Source organism: Calliphora vicina, chromosome 5 (genome assembly GCF_958450345.1).
Source record: "Calliphora vicina chromosome 5, idCalVici1.1, whole genome shotgun sequence".
Lineage (NCBI taxonomy): Eukaryota > Metazoa > Arthropoda > Insecta > Diptera > Calliphoridae > Calliphora > Calliphora vicina.
The window spans coordinates 62129502-62147775 of NC_088784.1; the positions used below are offsets into that span (position 1 = coordinate 62129502).

The 18274-nt window shown below is 29.5% G+C and overlaps 2 protein-coding genes across 2 annotated transcripts; both read left to right on the top strand.

Annotated features, from left to right (window-relative positions):
* The first annotated feature begins 3525 nt into the window (after positions 1–3525).
* On the top strand, positions 3526–4118 carry LOC135961314 (uncharacterized). Its single transcript, XM_065512807.1, has 3 exons — positions 3526–3584; positions 3658–3739; positions 3816–4118. Exons 1-3 carry the CDS (start codon positions 3526–3528, stop codon positions 4116–4118), a joined length of 444 nt encoding a protein of 147 aa, XP_065368879.1.
* A 12318-nt stretch (positions 4119–16436) lies between these two features.
* LOC135961315 (uncharacterized) lies at positions 16437–17029 on the top strand. The gene is made up of 3 exons (XM_065512809.1): positions 16437–16495; positions 16569–16650; positions 16727–17029. Exons 1-3 carry the CDS (start codon positions 16437–16439, stop codon positions 17027–17029), a joined length of 444 nt encoding a protein of 147 aa, XP_065368881.1.
* Positions 17030–18274: the final 1245 nt, after the last annotated feature.

An 18274-nucleotide genomic window follows, 5' to 3' on the forward strand; every position in this document is an offset into this window, starting at 1 on the left:
ACCGCTATTCTGCTTAATTCTGTGGACGCGTAAATACTTTTCCACCATGTCGAAGGAGATATTTTTTCTATGCAGTTCCACACAAAATGTTTGGCCCACAAATTCTCTCCAGTTTGCTAGGTCCGCCATTATATTTATATTCAAATTGGTACCCATATCCTAAATAAACTTCATAGCAATTAGAGAATCGGATGAACTTAAATCATGCCCTTGGCTATTGGGGTCAAGGAAACTAGCAGCCAAATGTATTGGTTTAACAAACAATTTCAACCTTTCATGAAAAAGAAAGACAACACTTCTTGTTTTTCTTTATCATCAATTTAAGTTATTGGTATAACTGCATCTCATAGCTTATTTCGAATGTCTTTAAAAGCTAAATATAACCGATGAATACAATATTGGTTGAATTCGAAAATAGATATTCATTGCGCCATCGCACAGTGCGGCCAAAGGCACACTGGCACTTTTAGGGTAGAAAACGGGTGAAAGCTTTGTTTTGGTACTTTTTTAAGCCAATAAATACAGAAATAAATTTTAAATCAAAAAATACCAAATATAAATTTTGTATTTTTAACTAAGGAGTAAAAATAATTAATATTTGGTACTTTTTCCATAAAAGAATATTTTATTATGAGCTATGATACCTAATGGGGAAAAAGGTACCAAAAAGAGAATTAAACCGGAAAATAAATTGAATTTAAACCTATTAAGACAATTTTGATAATATTTTAAATGTTGACTCCTCCAGACATACGACAATTAATTAAATCTGTGTTAACAGTTTGGTACATTGTTCAAGATAATGGGAAATTGGTACATTGTGTTCTAATGATACATATGGCTATATGCTTTGTTTAATTTTTCAGAAAATTAAAAAAGGTCTCTCTTTTCGGTAGTTTTATACCACTGAGCTCGCAATCTTTGATTCTAAATTTTTATCGATAAGTTAATAAGTATCATTAGAATAAAATGTACCAATTTGCCATCTTGAACCATGTACCAAACTGTTACAAATGGCAAATGGAATCCTCTTTATTCTAGTCTTATAATAAATCCATACCAGTTAAATTAAAGAAATATTCAAATATTTTTAAGTACAACATTTGAAAAAGATATTTTATATTTTTCTATCTCATTTTAAGTGATTTGGTACAATCAGTTTCAAAAAAGTACAATTTTTAATGCTTGTTGGTACAATTTATAAATTTCATTTGCCATCCCTGGTCTAGAGGCTGGGTTATTGAAAATTATAAATAATTAGAATATACTATGGATAACATTAGGGTATTCGAATTATTCGATTTTTCTCTTGTTCGAATAAAAAGAATAATTCGAATAAGAGATTTTAACTTGTTCGAATAATTCGATCACACGTTTAAAATTAATCGAATTATTCGAATAATTTAATTTTTTTTTAAAAACGTAAAGAATGAAGTTTTGATGTCGGTTTTTTATCATTTTATTGTTAAAGAAAAACAAAAAATAACGTTAAAGGTAACAATTCAAGTATTGATATCGAAAACAAAGTCCATCATAAAATTTTCAACAGAAATATTCTGATCAGATTAACTCCTGAACAATCTACAAAACAATTGACTATCAAACCCTTTAATTTTCGTTTTGGAGCTATGCTTTAAAAAATTTGAGCTAGTTGGACATGATCCTGAATTCAAATACAATATAAACGTATTAAGAACTTTTTTATGTCGTTCATTAATTCGGGTTTTAAATTTAGTAACTAATTCTTTAGTAAATTAATTATTCACTTTTTCTAAATTATTTATAACAAATTATATTATACCCTCAAGATCAATCAACGTTGCCGAATCTTTGCTTAATGCTTAATAAAGTGGTCTTGGGGAATTACACAATAAAGGGAATCTGTCCAAAGTTTGATATCATTGTCAGTGAACATGGCTAATTTGAAGTCAGGCAGTGCATGATTGACGCATTTACAAATACGCAAAAAGTTTATTACAATGTTAGACAAAGATGTTCAACTATGTTCAAAATCATGTATAAGACGAACTACATGCTTTTCTTGCAACAAAACGTTAGTTTGCAATATTTGTGTTTATCATTCGATTTATTAAATATTTTGCAACACTTACGTACGAGGTAAGTATACATATATTTTAAGATCATGGCCTTCATCTATTTCAATGTAATCATTATAAATGTCATCCTCAATATCACTTTCGACGACCGTTTCAAAATCACATTCTCTATCATATTCAACTCCACTTTAATACACTTTAAGTTAATATTTCGCCAGCTAAATAACAAATATTTTATTCCGTACCTTTTATTTTCATTGGTTCAAGTCCTAAGTTAAAAATTTTGAAAGATTTATTTTTAGAATTGTAACTTCTGGCAGTAATATTTATATATTTATAGAAGGAGCTATCGGAACACTCATCTACAGTGATTGAATGACCTTTTATCTTTAGTAATTTGTCGAATTTCAGAAACAATAAAATTTTTGTGAGTCATTATTACTTATTTAAATTTTAAATTATGAAAAATTTTAAGCAATTTAATAAATTTAAATATATATGACCATTTATTCGTTTTATTCGATTATTCTACATAAAATTGTTCGAATTATTCGTTTCTCGAAAATGGCCATTTTTAAATTGTTCGAATAATTATTCGTAAGAAATTATTCGATTAATCGAACGATCATTAGTCGAATGAATACCCTAGATAACATATAATTGGGGTATTCACACAGTCTACTATTTGGTCATAATGTCATTATGTATTATGATAGCTCAAACAAATTTTTGTTGTGTTTCAAGCAAAAAAGTTCTAAACTAATAAGACTATTGGAACTATGTTTATTGTTTTGTCATAAAATTATACCTTTTTTGGTTTAAAACACAACGACAACTATTATAGTATATTAGGATATTATGACTAATAGCAGACCGTGTAAATAGCCCAAATCTTTAATATCGTGAGTACAGAAACAAATTTTAAAATTATAATATCGTGTAGTTAGGTTGTTGAAAGACAATCGTATTCTTTACAGGTGTTTTGAAAACGATTAACTCATAAAATGTATGCAAATATCAATATCCATATTAAAAGGATACATTTGGAACATTTTTCTGCGATTTAATCTGAAATACATATGTATTCTTTTAAAATTTAAAAGAAAATTCCTGTTTTGTATTATTTTCCACACATGTGTGCATAATTTTACCTGTAGATTCCTAAGAAAAACTGTAAGATGTTTTAATTAGGTTTAATGCTGCGGCTGCAAATTTTTCTGTTACCTAAAAGCGCACACATATTTTAAAAATGTCCCATTACATCATAAAACGCTTAAGTCATTTATGAGCTAGAACCTAAATTAGAAACAAGACATCTGATAATATGTGTTGCTTAAAGATTTTAAAGTATAAAAGACTAAAGATTTACGAATTTCTTATACACAACCAAAACGATCTTGGCACAGTAAGCATCAAGAACATCTTCAGTTGGCAATTTAAATAACTATTTTAAATAATTTTTTTGAAAATGGAACCAAAAACTAAAGTTGAATATGTTGTTTTAAAATTAACATATTCCAAATCAATGTAAGTATTTAATTAATTTTCATTAATCATTTATAAACTATGTATTTAATTAATAATAACAATTTATTTACAGGCATCGTCAATCCTGTCCTCAAATTACAGTGTCACGCAGGAAGCGTTCACCACGTGACTCCATACCTCTAGTTAATGATTGGGTAAGTTTTATAGAAACAAATTAATATTTATTCTAAATTTGTACTTACAAATAACTTTCCTTCTTTCTCTTTTTAGTTTGATCGCATAATGACTCAAGAGAAGTCGAGTATACCATCCACCGCAAAGGTACGTTATTGTGAGTGGAACATAACATCGGGAAATGAAGAATTGTTTACGGCAAATGGTCATCGTTTTGAAAATATGTATTTTATAATGGGTAAAGAATCCGTACATACGATGTTTTATATGTGCGAGCATATAAATATGGAAGGACGTCTTTCTTTAACTGCACATATTTGCCGCGGCTGTTTCAACAATGAGTTTGAAATTGTGGAATCCGTTAAGGGCTGGCTGATGGAAAGGACCGGTTGTAACTAATTACACCTTTAGTTAAAATTTAGCTTATAATTTAGTCTTAGTATTTGAAAATAGTGATTCCTTATATATAATTAGTATCAAAAACGTAATAAATAATCATAATTGCTTGTGGTAGTTATGCAAAATATATATAAACATGTTTTTAATTAAACCAGAGTATTTTTATGTTGTTCAAAAATGTTTGAAATTTTCTTTTGAAAATTTTTTATTTTTTTTATGATTTTCAGCTACAAAATGAGAAAATATGAGCGAAATTCACTCAATTTTGTAAGGAGGATGAATTGCTCTAATGTTTATGGATGTTTTATTATGATTAATAACATTTTTTAAGTTTCAGATATTGTTAATTCATCTTAAAATATTGGCCAATATATGGCAATAATGCAAAATTATTTTAACTAATTCATTAGATAATAGAATTATAATGCATTTTTTATAAAATATCATACAATTTACATAAAAAATCAAACATTTTTGTCATGTACTATTTTATAATATTTATGAACAAGTTCTTATTCTGAATGAAAAATTTTTGGGAAGAAAAACTGATGTTCGATTAATAATATTTATTACAAAATTTATTCCAATTATGAATGTATTTTTTCTGTGTACCTTTAATTCTACAATATGTTTTTATTTGCAAATCCTTTACCAGTAATTATCTATTTACAGAATTGTTATAACACGTTCAATGAACAAACAAGTTACGGCACAAAACAACAAAATATAAATAATTCAGACTTTCAAAATTCTAATACCAGCTCAAATATAAACACACAAATTAACAATCCACTACAAGTTTCTATAAAATGACCACAATTTTGGATTTCTTGTCCTGAGACTTGGTTCACACAAACATAATTAACATTTACATTTAAAGGCATCATAGATGATACAATTAAATATCAAATTGTTATTTCTCTATCTGAAGATGTTCTAAATAAATTAGTAGATATAATTCACAATCAACCTTTAGATTCTAAAGTTTAGAATATAGATATCCATATATTAAACATATTAAACTTGAGCGATTTACTATGAGTGAGGATCTTTGTTTTAAAAAACTTCTCATCCAATCAGAAATTGGAGATAGAAAACCATCTGAGTTTTTCCATGATTTAAAGAAACTTGCTATAAATAATTCAATGATCAAATAACAAAACTGTGGATCAGAAAGCTTCCATCAACTATTCAAATGCATCTAACATCATTGACGTGGTGGTGGTTTTTGGTAATGTTGAACATACCCAAAACAAAAAGCTCTAGAGTTGCCAGAGACGTAGCGGCGCTGGTATGCCAGACTAGGAGCTCGCCGGATGGGGGTGGTTCTTGCTACCACTCTGGACAAAACCGTCCACACACAAAAAAAATCATATCAACTTTGGATATAAAAGAAATTAATGGGCACCGAGTAGGTTTCCGTTCTCCCTACAGAATTATACCCTACGAACTTTATTACTGGCTGGTGTTATTCCAGTGTTGTCCATCCCACTAGAATCCTATGATTCCACCATATTAATGATAAAAACCGAGAACTTTTTCATTTAAACATTATAAAGATTTTTATATTTATTGAAAAATTATGAAATTATGTTATACATTCATGATAAAACTCAATTATATTAAAATGCCAGCAAAGCTTTAGAAATTTGAAAGATTTACAAAAGAAAAAGTTCAATATTGAATATTATTAATTTTAAAATTTATGAGTTTTTAGTTTTAGAAATTTGAAGAATTTACAAAAAAAAACAATATTGTTAAAATTATTAATTTTAAAATTGATCACCCTAACTATAAAAGAAATTTTAAAGTTTACTTTTGTTAAAGACGACTTTATTTTAAAATAAAACTTTTGTATATTTTATAGTTGCGGGCGAATAAAACATCAATACATTACACTTAACAACTATTTATTATTTATTAATTTTCGTAAAAGGAATTTCCATTTATTTTAACAAAAACTAGAATGCTACATGTGTAGCAGCAAAGACGACGCACGTTGGGTTGAATCATGGTCAAAGTGGCGCTTAATTGATTTTTTAGAATTAATATTTATTTATTAAATTTGGTACCGGGTAAAAGTAGACAAAATTCTACATCACTAATAGCTAAAATCGTTATTCTAGGTTGCATACTTTTTCGGCAGTATTCTGTCAAAGTGGAAAAATTTTTCGTATTTTCAGATAAAGTAATAAAAATAGAAATTAAAATAATTTTTTTTTGTTTAAAACATTTAAAAGCTAACTTTTTATGATGGAACCATCAACTTCAGATATTTGAGTATATGAATAAGAATCTTTTATTTAATTTTTTTTTTGGAAAAGTATTTTTATTTTTTTTTTCTAAATGTTCCAAATTTAGAGTATTTTTAATTTTTGATGGATAATAACTAAATATGTTTGTAGTTGTTTGTTTCTAAACTATATAATAAAAAAAGTACAACATTTAGGCTTTTATTTAAACAAAAAAAATGTTGCACATTTTTGCGCGCCTTTCTTTAAATTAAGATTTTATTAAATGGCGGAAATGAAAAACTGGAAATAAATGAAAAAAAAATGGAAATAAATGTGTAAATTCTAAACGTATTGTCTGATTTTAGTAAAATTACCCATGGCTATAGAGGTTTAAGTTTTGAATTTGGAGTTAAATCACTAATACGCGCCGATGCCTCAAGGCCTCAAATTGAGGTAACTCGGGATGAGAAAAAACACCTGTTTGGTCAAAGTGTCAAATTTGGAACCCCTCTAACTCAGCGAGTTCTTGACCGATCTTGTTGAAAAATTTTGTATAAACTACTATCCAATTGCTGCAAATTTCATCCCGATCGGAAGATATTGGTTTTAAAATTTTTTTCAATGGACTTGAAAATTTCTTCCTTTGTGAAATTTTTGTTTATAAAATTTTGTATTTAAAATTTTTTCTATTTTTTTACTTAATAAGGCATAATCTTTAAAAAAAAAATATTGAAAAAATCTAACATTATTGTCTGAGTTAAGCGTCACTTTGGATGCGATTCAACCCAATGTGCGACGCGAGGAGTTGAATTCAGTTTTCGTCTGTCAATTCGTTTGCTTTTCTCTGACGCGTTGCCAGACAGTTGGTTTTGTAAAACAGGTAGGCTCGGTGCTGTCTCAATTTCGTACCATAAGAAATATTTAAAATACAGTTTTTGAAATATTAGTAGTGTTCGCGTGCTTGATAATTTGTACAAATTATCAGTGGAAGTTACGGGATTCCGTTCGTTTACTTTTAAAAATATATAAGTTTGTCATTCCGTTTGTAATTTCTACATTTTTCATTTCCGACCCTATAAAGTATATATATTCTGGATCCTTATAGATAGCGGAGTCGATTAAGCCATGTCCGTCTGTCTGTCTGTCTGTCTGTCTGTCTGTCTGTCTGTCTGTCTGTCTGTCTGTCTGTCTGTCTGTCTGTCTGTCTGTCTGTCTGTCTGTCTGTCTGTCCGTCTGTCTGTCTGTCTGTCTGTTGAAATCAGTTTTCTGAAGACCCCAGATATCTTCGGGATCCAAATCTTCAATAATTCTGTCAGACATGCTTTCGAGAATTTTGCTATTTAAAATCAGCAAAATCGGTCCACAAATGGCTGAGATATGAGGAAAAAACCAAGACAACCTCGATTTTTGACCTATTTTTTTACCTATATCTGGATTACTAAGACATTAATATAGACAATATGGATATCTAATGATAGATATTTCAAAGACATTTGCAACTACGTATATAAGACCATAGTAAGTTGGACCTACAATGGGTCAAAATCGGGAAAAAAATGTTTAACCCGAATTTTTTTTTCAAAAAAAAAAAATTTAAAAAACAAAAAATATTTTTTTAAAATTTAAAAAAAAAAAAATTTTAAAATTTAAAAAAAAAAATTTTAAATTTAAAAAAAAAAAATTTTTAAAATTTAAAAAAAATTTAAATTTAAATTTAAAAAAATTTAAAATTAAAAAAAAAATTTTAAAATTTAAAAAAAAAAAATAACAATAGAAAAAAATTTGTTTCCAAAAAATTAAAAAAATGGAAAAAAAAAATAAATTTTGTTTACCTAAAAATATTTAAAAGTTTGAAGTATAATTTGGTGAAGGGTATATAAGATTCGGCACAGCCGAATATAGCACTCTTACTTGTTTTAAATTAATCTCTCACATATACGGGTACCGTGTGAATTCAACACCCTTGTGAGAGAATTAAACACATCAAAAGTCTCGAAATTTTAACTAAAAATGGTTGACTAAATATAGCTCAATTTACGTTAATTCATTAACAAGCATAATTTTATAATTTTTTTCAACAATTTTAACACATTTTCATTTTCAAAATTTAAACAATTGACATTTGTTTTGAAATGTAAAATAAATATTAAAATAAAAAATCAAGAAAATTGTGGATAATAAAAAAAATGGACCAAGCGCATGTAAATAGGGTAAGGAACAAGATAAAATCCCAAAATATAGAATGATTATTTATTTTACATATATAAACAGCTAGTTCGGTCAATCAATTGGACAAATGAAATGAAGTTTGATGGTACCAACAAAACAATGAACGTGCAGGAGTTTATATTTAGAGTGGGAGCGCTGAGGAGAGTCTATACAGATAACGAGGTGTTCGTTATCGCAGTTTTCATTTCCTGTTAGAAGGTTCAGCCTTGGATTGGTATTGGGATTACAGGACGCCGGCAGCTACCACAGGAGACCTTCGAAAATTTCTACAATGCCGTCGTTAAATTAAGAAATCAACAACAAAATCCCTATATTGAAGAACAGTTTGCAGAAAGGTGAGGGGTGCGCTTAAAAACATTGTCCGAGTTCTGCCGCGAAGTAAGGCATGCAGAGAATTGGTTAGCCAAGCAGAGGCAAATGTACCAACGGTCCAGTCCAACTCAGCGGGTACACGAACTATATTGTGCGGAGGATGAACAGTCGTTGATAGACTTGGAAGTAGACGGTATACAGTCGACTAGCCATTACACTTTCTGGAATTGTAGGCCATAGCTTTATGGATTGTCCCGATCCGACTAGAACATTTTGTTTTAGGTGTGGGAGGGAAAATGTAGTGGCCCCTAAATGTCCCAAATGCCAGAGAATCCGTCCCAGGAACCCGTCTCTAACTGGGGAGGCGAGGTCCACCGACATGTAGGCCGAGTAGAAGTAGATCTACAACAACAAAGAGAACAGCAATAAGGGTTTTAAAGAATTCGAATATGTCGGAGTTTGAGTCAAAACCGGAGCCTCGGCTTAGGGAACTCAAACCCCTACATATTCGAATTCAAGAGTATAATGAGGCCAAAAATAGAATATTTGGCATAGTATCTAGTAAGATTAGAAAGGCCCGAGAAAGATATAAGATTAGGAAACGGTTACGTCATGAGATTTCGTCTGCTTCCCTATAAAATTGTCGGACAGGTCTCGAGATCTCGAGATAAACGATTTCAGAACAGTCATGAAAACAGCGGATGGAACGGTCCATCCCATAGTCGGCCGTGTTAGGGCAGAAATGTCGTTCAGTAATACGGTAAATGTTATCAATTTTTATGTTGTGTCTACTCTGAATCGAGAACTATTCTTGGGTGTCGATTTCATGTTTTTTAAATGTTTGCCTGTCTAGATAGTCTCACGACAAATGGTATTAGTCTCTGTTAAGAGGCAGAAAATACCCTAGATGCCGTGACTCGTAACCTGACAGTTGATCAGCAACAAAAATTAGATTTAGTCATATCGATGTTGCCCTGCTTTAGTAAGAAATGATTAGGAAAAACAAATTTAGAAACGCACTCGTCATTATCCTGTTTCTCCGGCTGTGCAAAAATTAATGTTCGCGGAGCTGGATAGGAAGCCTGACCTCGGTGTGATTGAGATTAGTGAGAGCCCATGGAGCCACCCGGTTACTCTAGTCCGCAAGGGCGAGAAAAATCGGTTATGCCTGGACGATCGTAAGCTCAATGCACTGACCGTCAAGGATGCCTATCCATTGCCGCAAATTGAAGGTTTGCTCAGTCGTTTGGGAAACACGATATACATCTCTAGTGTCGAACTGAAAGACGTGTTCTGGCAGATACCACTAGACTTATCTCGTAAGGAGAAAACCGCATTCACGTCGCCAGGACGACAACTTTGCCATTTTTCGGTCATGCCTTTTGGGTTGTGTAATGCAGCCCAAAGGTTATGCCGTCTAATGGATAAAGTGATCCCCGCAGCACTTCGTGATAGGGTTTTCGTCTACTTAGATGATCTTTTGATAGTGTCTCCAGAATTCGAGACACATCTGGATTTGTTGAAACGTGTATCTATTTATTTAGCAAATGCAGGACTGGCCATCAATGTGATGAAATCTAAATTTTCTTTTAAAGAATTAAAATATCTAGGGTATATAGTAGGAGGCGACAAACTGAAACCTGATCCGGCAAAGGTGGAAACCATAACTCGTTTTGCTTATCCTAAGTCAGCAAGACATGTGCGGAGTTTAATGGGAGCAACAGGCTGGTATAGGAAATTTATATCAGACTATGCTACCATTGCGGATCCAATCTTTGTAACGCTGAAGAAGGGTAAGCAATTTATGTTTTCAGAGGAAGCTAAAGACGTCTTTGATCGCCTCAAAGAAGCTCTGATTTCGAGTCCGCTTCTTAACCACCCTGACTTCAATAAGCATTTTTACATTCAGTGTGATGCGTCTGATGTAAGCATTGGGGAAGTTCTTTTTCAGAAAGACAATTCTGAGGGAGTGCACCCAATTGCATAATGATTATGTAGACTAGCTATGAAAGGGGTGAAGTTTAGTCGTAGAGAACGAATATTCATATATATGATCGTTGTGGGATAACTTAGCAGGTTTTTATTTATTTGATTAAAATTATCTAAAATTTGATTTTGTAACATTTTTACACAATAAAATATTTTTGTTTGGATTAGGTTTAATTTTATTTATTTTTTAAATTGTTGATGCAATCAATTCAATATCTGAGGCATTCATTATTATTATTGGATTAGAAATTTCATTCTTGTTAGCGTAGATATTGCCATTTTTACCCATACAAATTTCCAGTTTAACTCTTTGGCTTTAGTTTTAGCTAACCAGAGTAGACGCCGTTTATATGGGGTGAGGTGTTCATTGATGTATATGTATTTGATGTTGGTGTCATCGTTTATTAAGCTCGAATCCACTCTGTGACGATTTATTTTTCCTAGTAACTCTTTTGTTTTATTGAGAGAAGTGTATTCTACAATAACCTTTTGCGATTTTTTTAAGCTATAAGAATTGCTAATATCATTGGGATTCATATATATGTATCTATCCCTTGAAACAGTGTTATTCACTACCGGTTGTAGAATTTTCATAATTGAGCTGAAACTATTTTGTCCAACACATATTTGGGGAAAACTGTTTATATGTTTTAAAAAACATAAGATTTTATGGAAAACGTTTTAGCATTTGTAATAATAAACATTTTAGGCATAAAAAGCAATTCTTTTTTAATGACAAAATCAAAGGTTGATTTTTAATTTCTTCTTCAAAATCGTATCCCAAATCCATTGAATCTAAAGTTAGGTATGATGAATCTAACTCCATTGTTTCAGTTATTTTCGCTTCATCTCTTTAACCTGCAACTATTGATGGCTTTAAAATTCTTGCTGCTAGCGAGAGGAGACATAGGTGTATTTTGTCATAAATGCTACCAGCATAAATTTTGTCGCTTTGAAATTCACATTCACTAAACCATAACCCGTCAAGTTCGAATTTTAAATTTGTATAGCATTTCCTATACATATTATCAACTATTTTTTATAACACTTATAATCAACTGGGTATTAAATTTAAAAAAAATCGACAAAAATCCAAATGATCCTTGAGAAGATCTACAAAAAAACGCTTACATGTGTAGGTTATCTCTATTAGTTGATGAAATATTTAGGTTTATTGATTTATTTTTTTTTTAATTTTGCTCGATCTTTTTATGTTTTCTTAGAAAATATCAGCTATATTGGCGATTAATTCGAAATTGTTTCCAAGAAAACTGTTCATGATGTTATTGAAAGATTTATATGCTGCATATTCTTTCTCAAATAAACAATGTGAAAAATTGTCATCATTCTGTAGGATCCTGATCTGAGGGCCAATAAGTGTATATTCTTTGATTTGAGAATACCCTCCTCGGTCCTGACGTGCAGCCCACTGGACATTAATCAAACGTCTGCAGACCTAGTAAAATTGTTTTTTTTTTTCGTATTACTACCATTTATACAGCTAGATGAACATATTTTTTGTTCTAAAAACCGGAAATTTTTTTCAAGCAGGCCACACTAAAAAATGTTTAATTAATTTTGTGATCAGTTGTTCAATTAATTCAATTTAATTAATTTTTTTAAAGTTGTGAAGTATAAAAACTAAAAGAAATATATTATTTTATTGTTAACAATTCAATAATCAAGGTAAGGTACTTTAATGTTCATTAAATTTCATATTAGTCCCTTATTTTAGCATTTTTTTACATGTCCAGCCCGCTGCACATTTGTAACCTATTACGAAAAAAATGCCAAGTAAATTTACAAAGCAGCAAATTGTTGACCGGCTCATGGAAAGCGATATTGCTGGTGATTAGAGATGGGAAATTTGGTAAAATGGTTAAAAATGGGTATATACCCTGGTATTTACCCAAATGTATAAACTATGTTGTAGAAAATTTGGTGAACAAAAACGTTGTGCTGCAAAATTTCATGAATTTTATAATAAATATAAATTGTAATGCTTACAGAGCACTTGAAAAGTAATGAACCGCTATTCTGCTTAATTCTGTGGACGCGTAAATACTTTTCCACCATGTCGAAGGAGATATTTTTTCTATGCAGTTCCACACAAAATGTTTGGCCCACAAATTCTCTCCAGTTTGCTAGGTCCGCCATTATATTTATATTCAAATTGGTACCCATATCCTAAATAAACTTCATAGCAATTAGAGAATCGGATGAACTTAAATCATGCCCTTGGCTATTGGGGTCAAGGAAACTAGCAGCCAAATGTATTGGTTTAACAAACAATTTCAACCTTTCATGAAAAAGAAAGACAACACTTCTTGTTTTTCTTTATCATCAATTTAAGTTATTGGTATAACTGCATCTCATAGCTTATTTCGAATGTCTTTAAAAGCTAAATATAACCGATGAATACAATATTGGTTGAATTCGAAAATAGATATTCATTGCGCCATCGCACAGTGCGGCCAAAGGCACACTGGCACTTTTAGGGTAGAAAACGGGTGAAAGCTTTGTTTTGGTACTTTTTTAAGCCAATAAATACAGAAATAAATTTTAAATCAAAAAATACCAAATATAAATTTTGTATTTTTAACTAAGGAGTAAAAATAATTAATATTTGGTACTTTTTCCATAAAAGAATATTTTATTATGAGCTATGATACCTAATGGGGAAAAAGGTACCAAAAAGAGAATTAAACCGGAAAATAAATTGAATTTAAACCTATTAAGACAATTTTGATAATATTTTAAATGTTGACTCCTCCAGACATACGACAATTAATTAAATCTGTGTTAACAGTTTGGTACATTGTTCAAGATAATGGGAAATTGGTACATTGTCTTCTAATGATACATATGGCTATATGCTTTGTTTAATTTTTCAGAAAATTAAAAAAGGTCTCTCTTTTCGGTAGTTTTATACCACTGAGCTCGCAATCTTTGATTCTAAATTTTTATCGATAAGTTAATAAGTATCATTAGAATAAAATGTACCAATTTGCCATCTTGAACCATGTACCAAACTGTTACAAATGGCAAATGGAATCCTCTTTATTCTAGTCTTATAATAAATCCATACCAGTTAAATTAAAGAAATATTCAAATATTTTTAAGTACAACATTTGAAAAAGATATTTTATATTTTTCTATCTCATTTTAAGTGATTTGGTACAATCAGTTTCAAAAAAGTACAATTTTTAATGCTTGTTGGTACAATTTATAAATTTCATTTGCCATCCCTGGTCTAGAGGCTGGGTTATTGAAAATTATAAATAATTAGAATATACTATGGATAACATTAGGGTATTCGAATTATTCGATTTTTCTCTTGTTCGAATAAAAAGAATAATTCGAATAAGAGATTTTAACTTGTTCGAATAATTCGATCACACGTTTAAAATTAATCGAATTATTCGAATAATTTAATTTTTTTTTTAAAAACGTAAAGAATGAAGTTTTGATGTCGGTTTTTTATCATTTTATTGTTAAAGAAAAACAAAAAATAACGTTAAAGGTAACAATTCAAGTATTGATATCGAAAACAAAGTCCATCATAAAATTTTCAACAGAAATATTCTGATCAGATTAACTCCTGAACAATCTACAAAACAATTGACTATCAAACCCTTTAATTTTCGTTTTGGAGCTATGCTTTAAAAAATTTGAGCTAGTTGGACATGATCCTGAATTCAAATACAATATAAACGTATTAAGAACTTTTTTATGTCGTTCATTAATTCGGGTTTTAAATTTAGTAACTAATTCTTTAGTAAATTAATTATTCACTTTTTCTAAATTATTTATAACAAATTATATTATACCCTCAAGATCAATCAACGTTGCCGAATCTTTGCTTAATGCTTAATAAAGTGGTCTTGGGGAATTACACAATAAAGGGAATCTGTCCAAAGTTTGATATCATTGTCAGTGAACATGGCTAATTTGAAGTCAGGCAGTGCATGATTGACGCATTTACAAATACGCAAAAAGTTTATTACAATGTTAGACAAAGATGTTCAACTATGTTCAAAATCATGTATAAGACGAACTACATGCTTTTCTTGCAACAAAACGTTAGTTTGCAATATTTGTGTTTATCATTCGATTTATTAAATATTTTGCAACACTTACGTACGAGGTAAGTATACATATATTTTAAGATCATGGCCTTCATCTATTTCAATGTAATCATTATAAATGTCATCCTCAATATCACTTTCGACGACCGTTTCAAAATCACATTCTCTATCATATTCAACTCCACTTTAATACACTTTAAGTTAATATTTCGCCAGCTAAATAACAAATATTTTATTCCGTACCTTTTATTTTCATTGGTTCAAGTCCTAAGTTAAAAATTTTGAAAGATTTATTTTTAGAATTGTAACTTCTGGCAGTAATATTTATATATTTATAGAAGGAGCTATCGGAACACTCATCTACAGTGATTGAATGACCTTTTATCTTTAGTAATTTGTCGAATTTCAGAAACAATAAAATTTTTGTGAGTCATTATTACTTATTTAAATTTTAAATTATGAAAAATTTTAAGCAATTTAATAAATTTAAATATATATGACCATTTATTCGTTTTATTCGATTATTCTACATAAAATTGTTCGAATTATTCGTTTCTCGAAAATGGCCATTTTTAAATTGTTCGAATAATTATTCGTAAGAAATTATTCGATTAATCGAACGATCATTAGTCGAATGAATACCCTAGATAACATATAATTGGGGTATTCACACAGTCTACTATTTGGTCATAATGTCATTATGTATTATGATAGCTCAAACAAATTTTTGTTGTGTTTCAAGCAAAAAAGTTCTAAACTAATAAGACTATTGGAACTATGTTTATTGTTTTGTCATAAAATTATACCTTTTTTGGTTTAAAACACAACGACAACTATTATAGTATATTAGGATATTATGACTAATAGCAGACCGTGTAAATAGCCCAAATCTTTAATATCGTGAGTACAGAAACAAATTTTAAAATTATAATATCGTGTAGTTAGGTTGTTGAAAGACAATCGTATTCTTTACAGGTGTTTTGAAAACGATTAACTCATAAAATGTATGCAAATATCAATATCCATATTAAAAGGATACATTTGGAACATTTTTCTGCGATTTAATCTGAAATACATATGTATTCTTTTAAAATTTAAAAGAAAATTCCTGTTTTGTATTATTTTCCACACATGTGTGCATAATTTTACCTGTAGATTCCTAAGAAAAACTGTAAGATGTTTTAATTAGGTTTAATGCTGCGGCTGCAAATTTTTCTGTTACCTAAAAGCGCACACATATTTTAAAAATGTCCCATTACATCATAAAACGCTTAAGTCATTTATGAGCTAGAACCTAAATTAGAAACAAGACATCTGATAATATGTGTTGCTTAAAGATTTTAAAGTATAAAAGACTAAAGATTTACGAATTTCTTATACACAACCAAAACGATCTTGGCACAGTAAGCATCAAGAACATCTTCAGTTGGCAATTTAAATAACTATTTTAAATAATTTTTTTGAAAATGGAACCAAAAACTAAAGTTGAATATGTTGTTTTAAAATTAACATATTCCAAATCAATGTAAGTATTTAATTAATTTTCATTAATCATTTATAAACTATGTATTTAATTAATAATAACAATTTATTTACAGGCATCGTCAATCCTGTCCTCAAATTACAGTGTCACGCAGGAAGCGTTCACCACGTGACTCCATACCTCTAGTTAATGATTGGGTAAGTTTTATAGAAACAAATTAATATTTATTCTAAATTTGTACTTACAAATAACTTTCCTTCTTTCTCTTTTTAGTTTGATCGCATAATGACTCAAGAGAAGTCGAGTATACCATCCACCGCAAAGGTACGTTATTGTGAGTGGAACATAACATCGGGAAATGAAGAATTGTTTACGGCAAATGGTCATCGTTTTGAAAATATGTATTTTATAATGGGTAAAGAATTCGTACATACGATGTTTTATATGTGCGAGCATATAAATATGGAAGGACGTCTTTCTTTAACTGCACATATTTGCCGCGGCTGTTTCAACAATGAGTTTGAAATTGTGGAATCCGTTAAGGGCTGGCTGATGGAAAGGACCGGTTGTAACTAATTACACCTTTAGTTAAAATTTAGCTTATAATTTAGTCTTAGTATTTGAAAATAGTGATTCCTTATATATAATTAGTATCAAAAACGTAATAAATAATCATAATTGCTTGTGGTAGTTATGCAAAATATATATAAACATGTTTTTAATTAAACCAGAGTATTTTTATGTTGTTCAAAAATGTTTGAAATTTTCTTTTGAAAATTTTTTATTTTTTTTATGATTTTCAGCTACAAAATGAGAAAATATGAGCGAAATTCACTCAATTTTGTAAGGAGGATGAATTGCTCTAATGTTTATGGATGTTTTATTATGATTAATAACATTTTTTAAGTTTCAGATATTGTTAATTCATCTTAAAATATTGGCCAATATATGGCAATAATGCAAAATTATTTTAACTAATTCATTAGATAATAGAATTATAATGCATTTTTTATAAAATATCATACAATTTACATAAAAAATCAAACATTTTTGTCATGTACTATTTTATAATATTTATGAACAAGTTCTTATTCTGAATGAAAAATTTTTGGGAAGAAAAACTGATGTTCGATTAATAATATTTATTACAAAATTTATTCCAATTATGAATGTATTTTTTCTGTGTACCTTTAATTCTACAATATGTTTTTATTTGCAAATCCTTTACCAGTAATTATCTATTTACAGAATTGTTATAACACGTTCAATGAACAAACAAGTTACGGCACAAAACAACAAAATATAAATAATTCAGACTTTCAAAATTCTAATACCAGCTCAAATATAAACACACAAATTAACAATCCACTACAAGTTTCTATAAAATGACCACAATTTTGGATTTCTTGTCCTGAGACTTGGTTCACACAAACATAATTAACATTTACATTTAAAGGCATCATAGATGATACAATTAAATATCAAATTGTTATTTCTCTATCTGAAGATGTTCTAAATAAATTAGTAGATATAATTCACAATCAACCTTTAGATTCTAAAGTTTAGAATATAGATATCCATATATTAAACATATTAAACTTGAGCGATTTACTATGAGTGAGGATCTTTGTTTTAAAAAACTTCTCATCCAATCAGAAATTGGAGATAGAAAACCATCTGAGTTTTTCCATGATTTAAAGAAACTTGCTATAAATAATTCAATGATCAAATAACAAAACTGTGGATCAGAAAGCTTCCATCAACTATTCAAATGCATCTAACATCATTGACGTGGTGGTGGTTTTTGGTAATGTTGAACAT

What these genes read in the sequence shown, in the direction of transcription:
- LOC135961315 (XM_065512809.1), top strand. Translation starts at nt 16,437, where the DNA reads ATGGAACCAAAAACTAAAGTTGAATATGTTGTTTTAAAATTAACATAT. An exon ending in TTAACATATTCCAAATCAAT is followed by an intron (nt 16,496 to 16,568) that starts GTAAGTATTTAA and finishes ATTTATTTACAG; the next exon opens with GCATCGTCAATCCTGTCCTC. An exon ending in TACCTCTAGTTAATGATTGG is followed by an intron (nt 16,651 to 16,726) that starts GTAAGTTTTATA and finishes TTCTCTTTTTAG; the next exon opens with TTTGATCGCATAATGACTCA.
- LOC135961314 (XM_065512807.1), top strand. Translation starts at nt 3,526, where the DNA reads ATGGAACCAAAAACTAAAGTTGAATATGTTGTTTTAAAATTAACATAT. An exon ending in TTAACATATTCCAAATCAAT is followed by an intron (nt 3,585 to 3,657) that starts GTAAGTATTTAA and finishes ATTTATTTACAG; the next exon opens with GCATCGTCAATCCTGTCCTC. An exon ending in TACCTCTAGTTAATGATTGG is followed by an intron (nt 3,740 to 3,815) that starts GTAAGTTTTATA and finishes TTCTCTTTTTAG; the next exon opens with TTTGATCGCATAATGACTCA.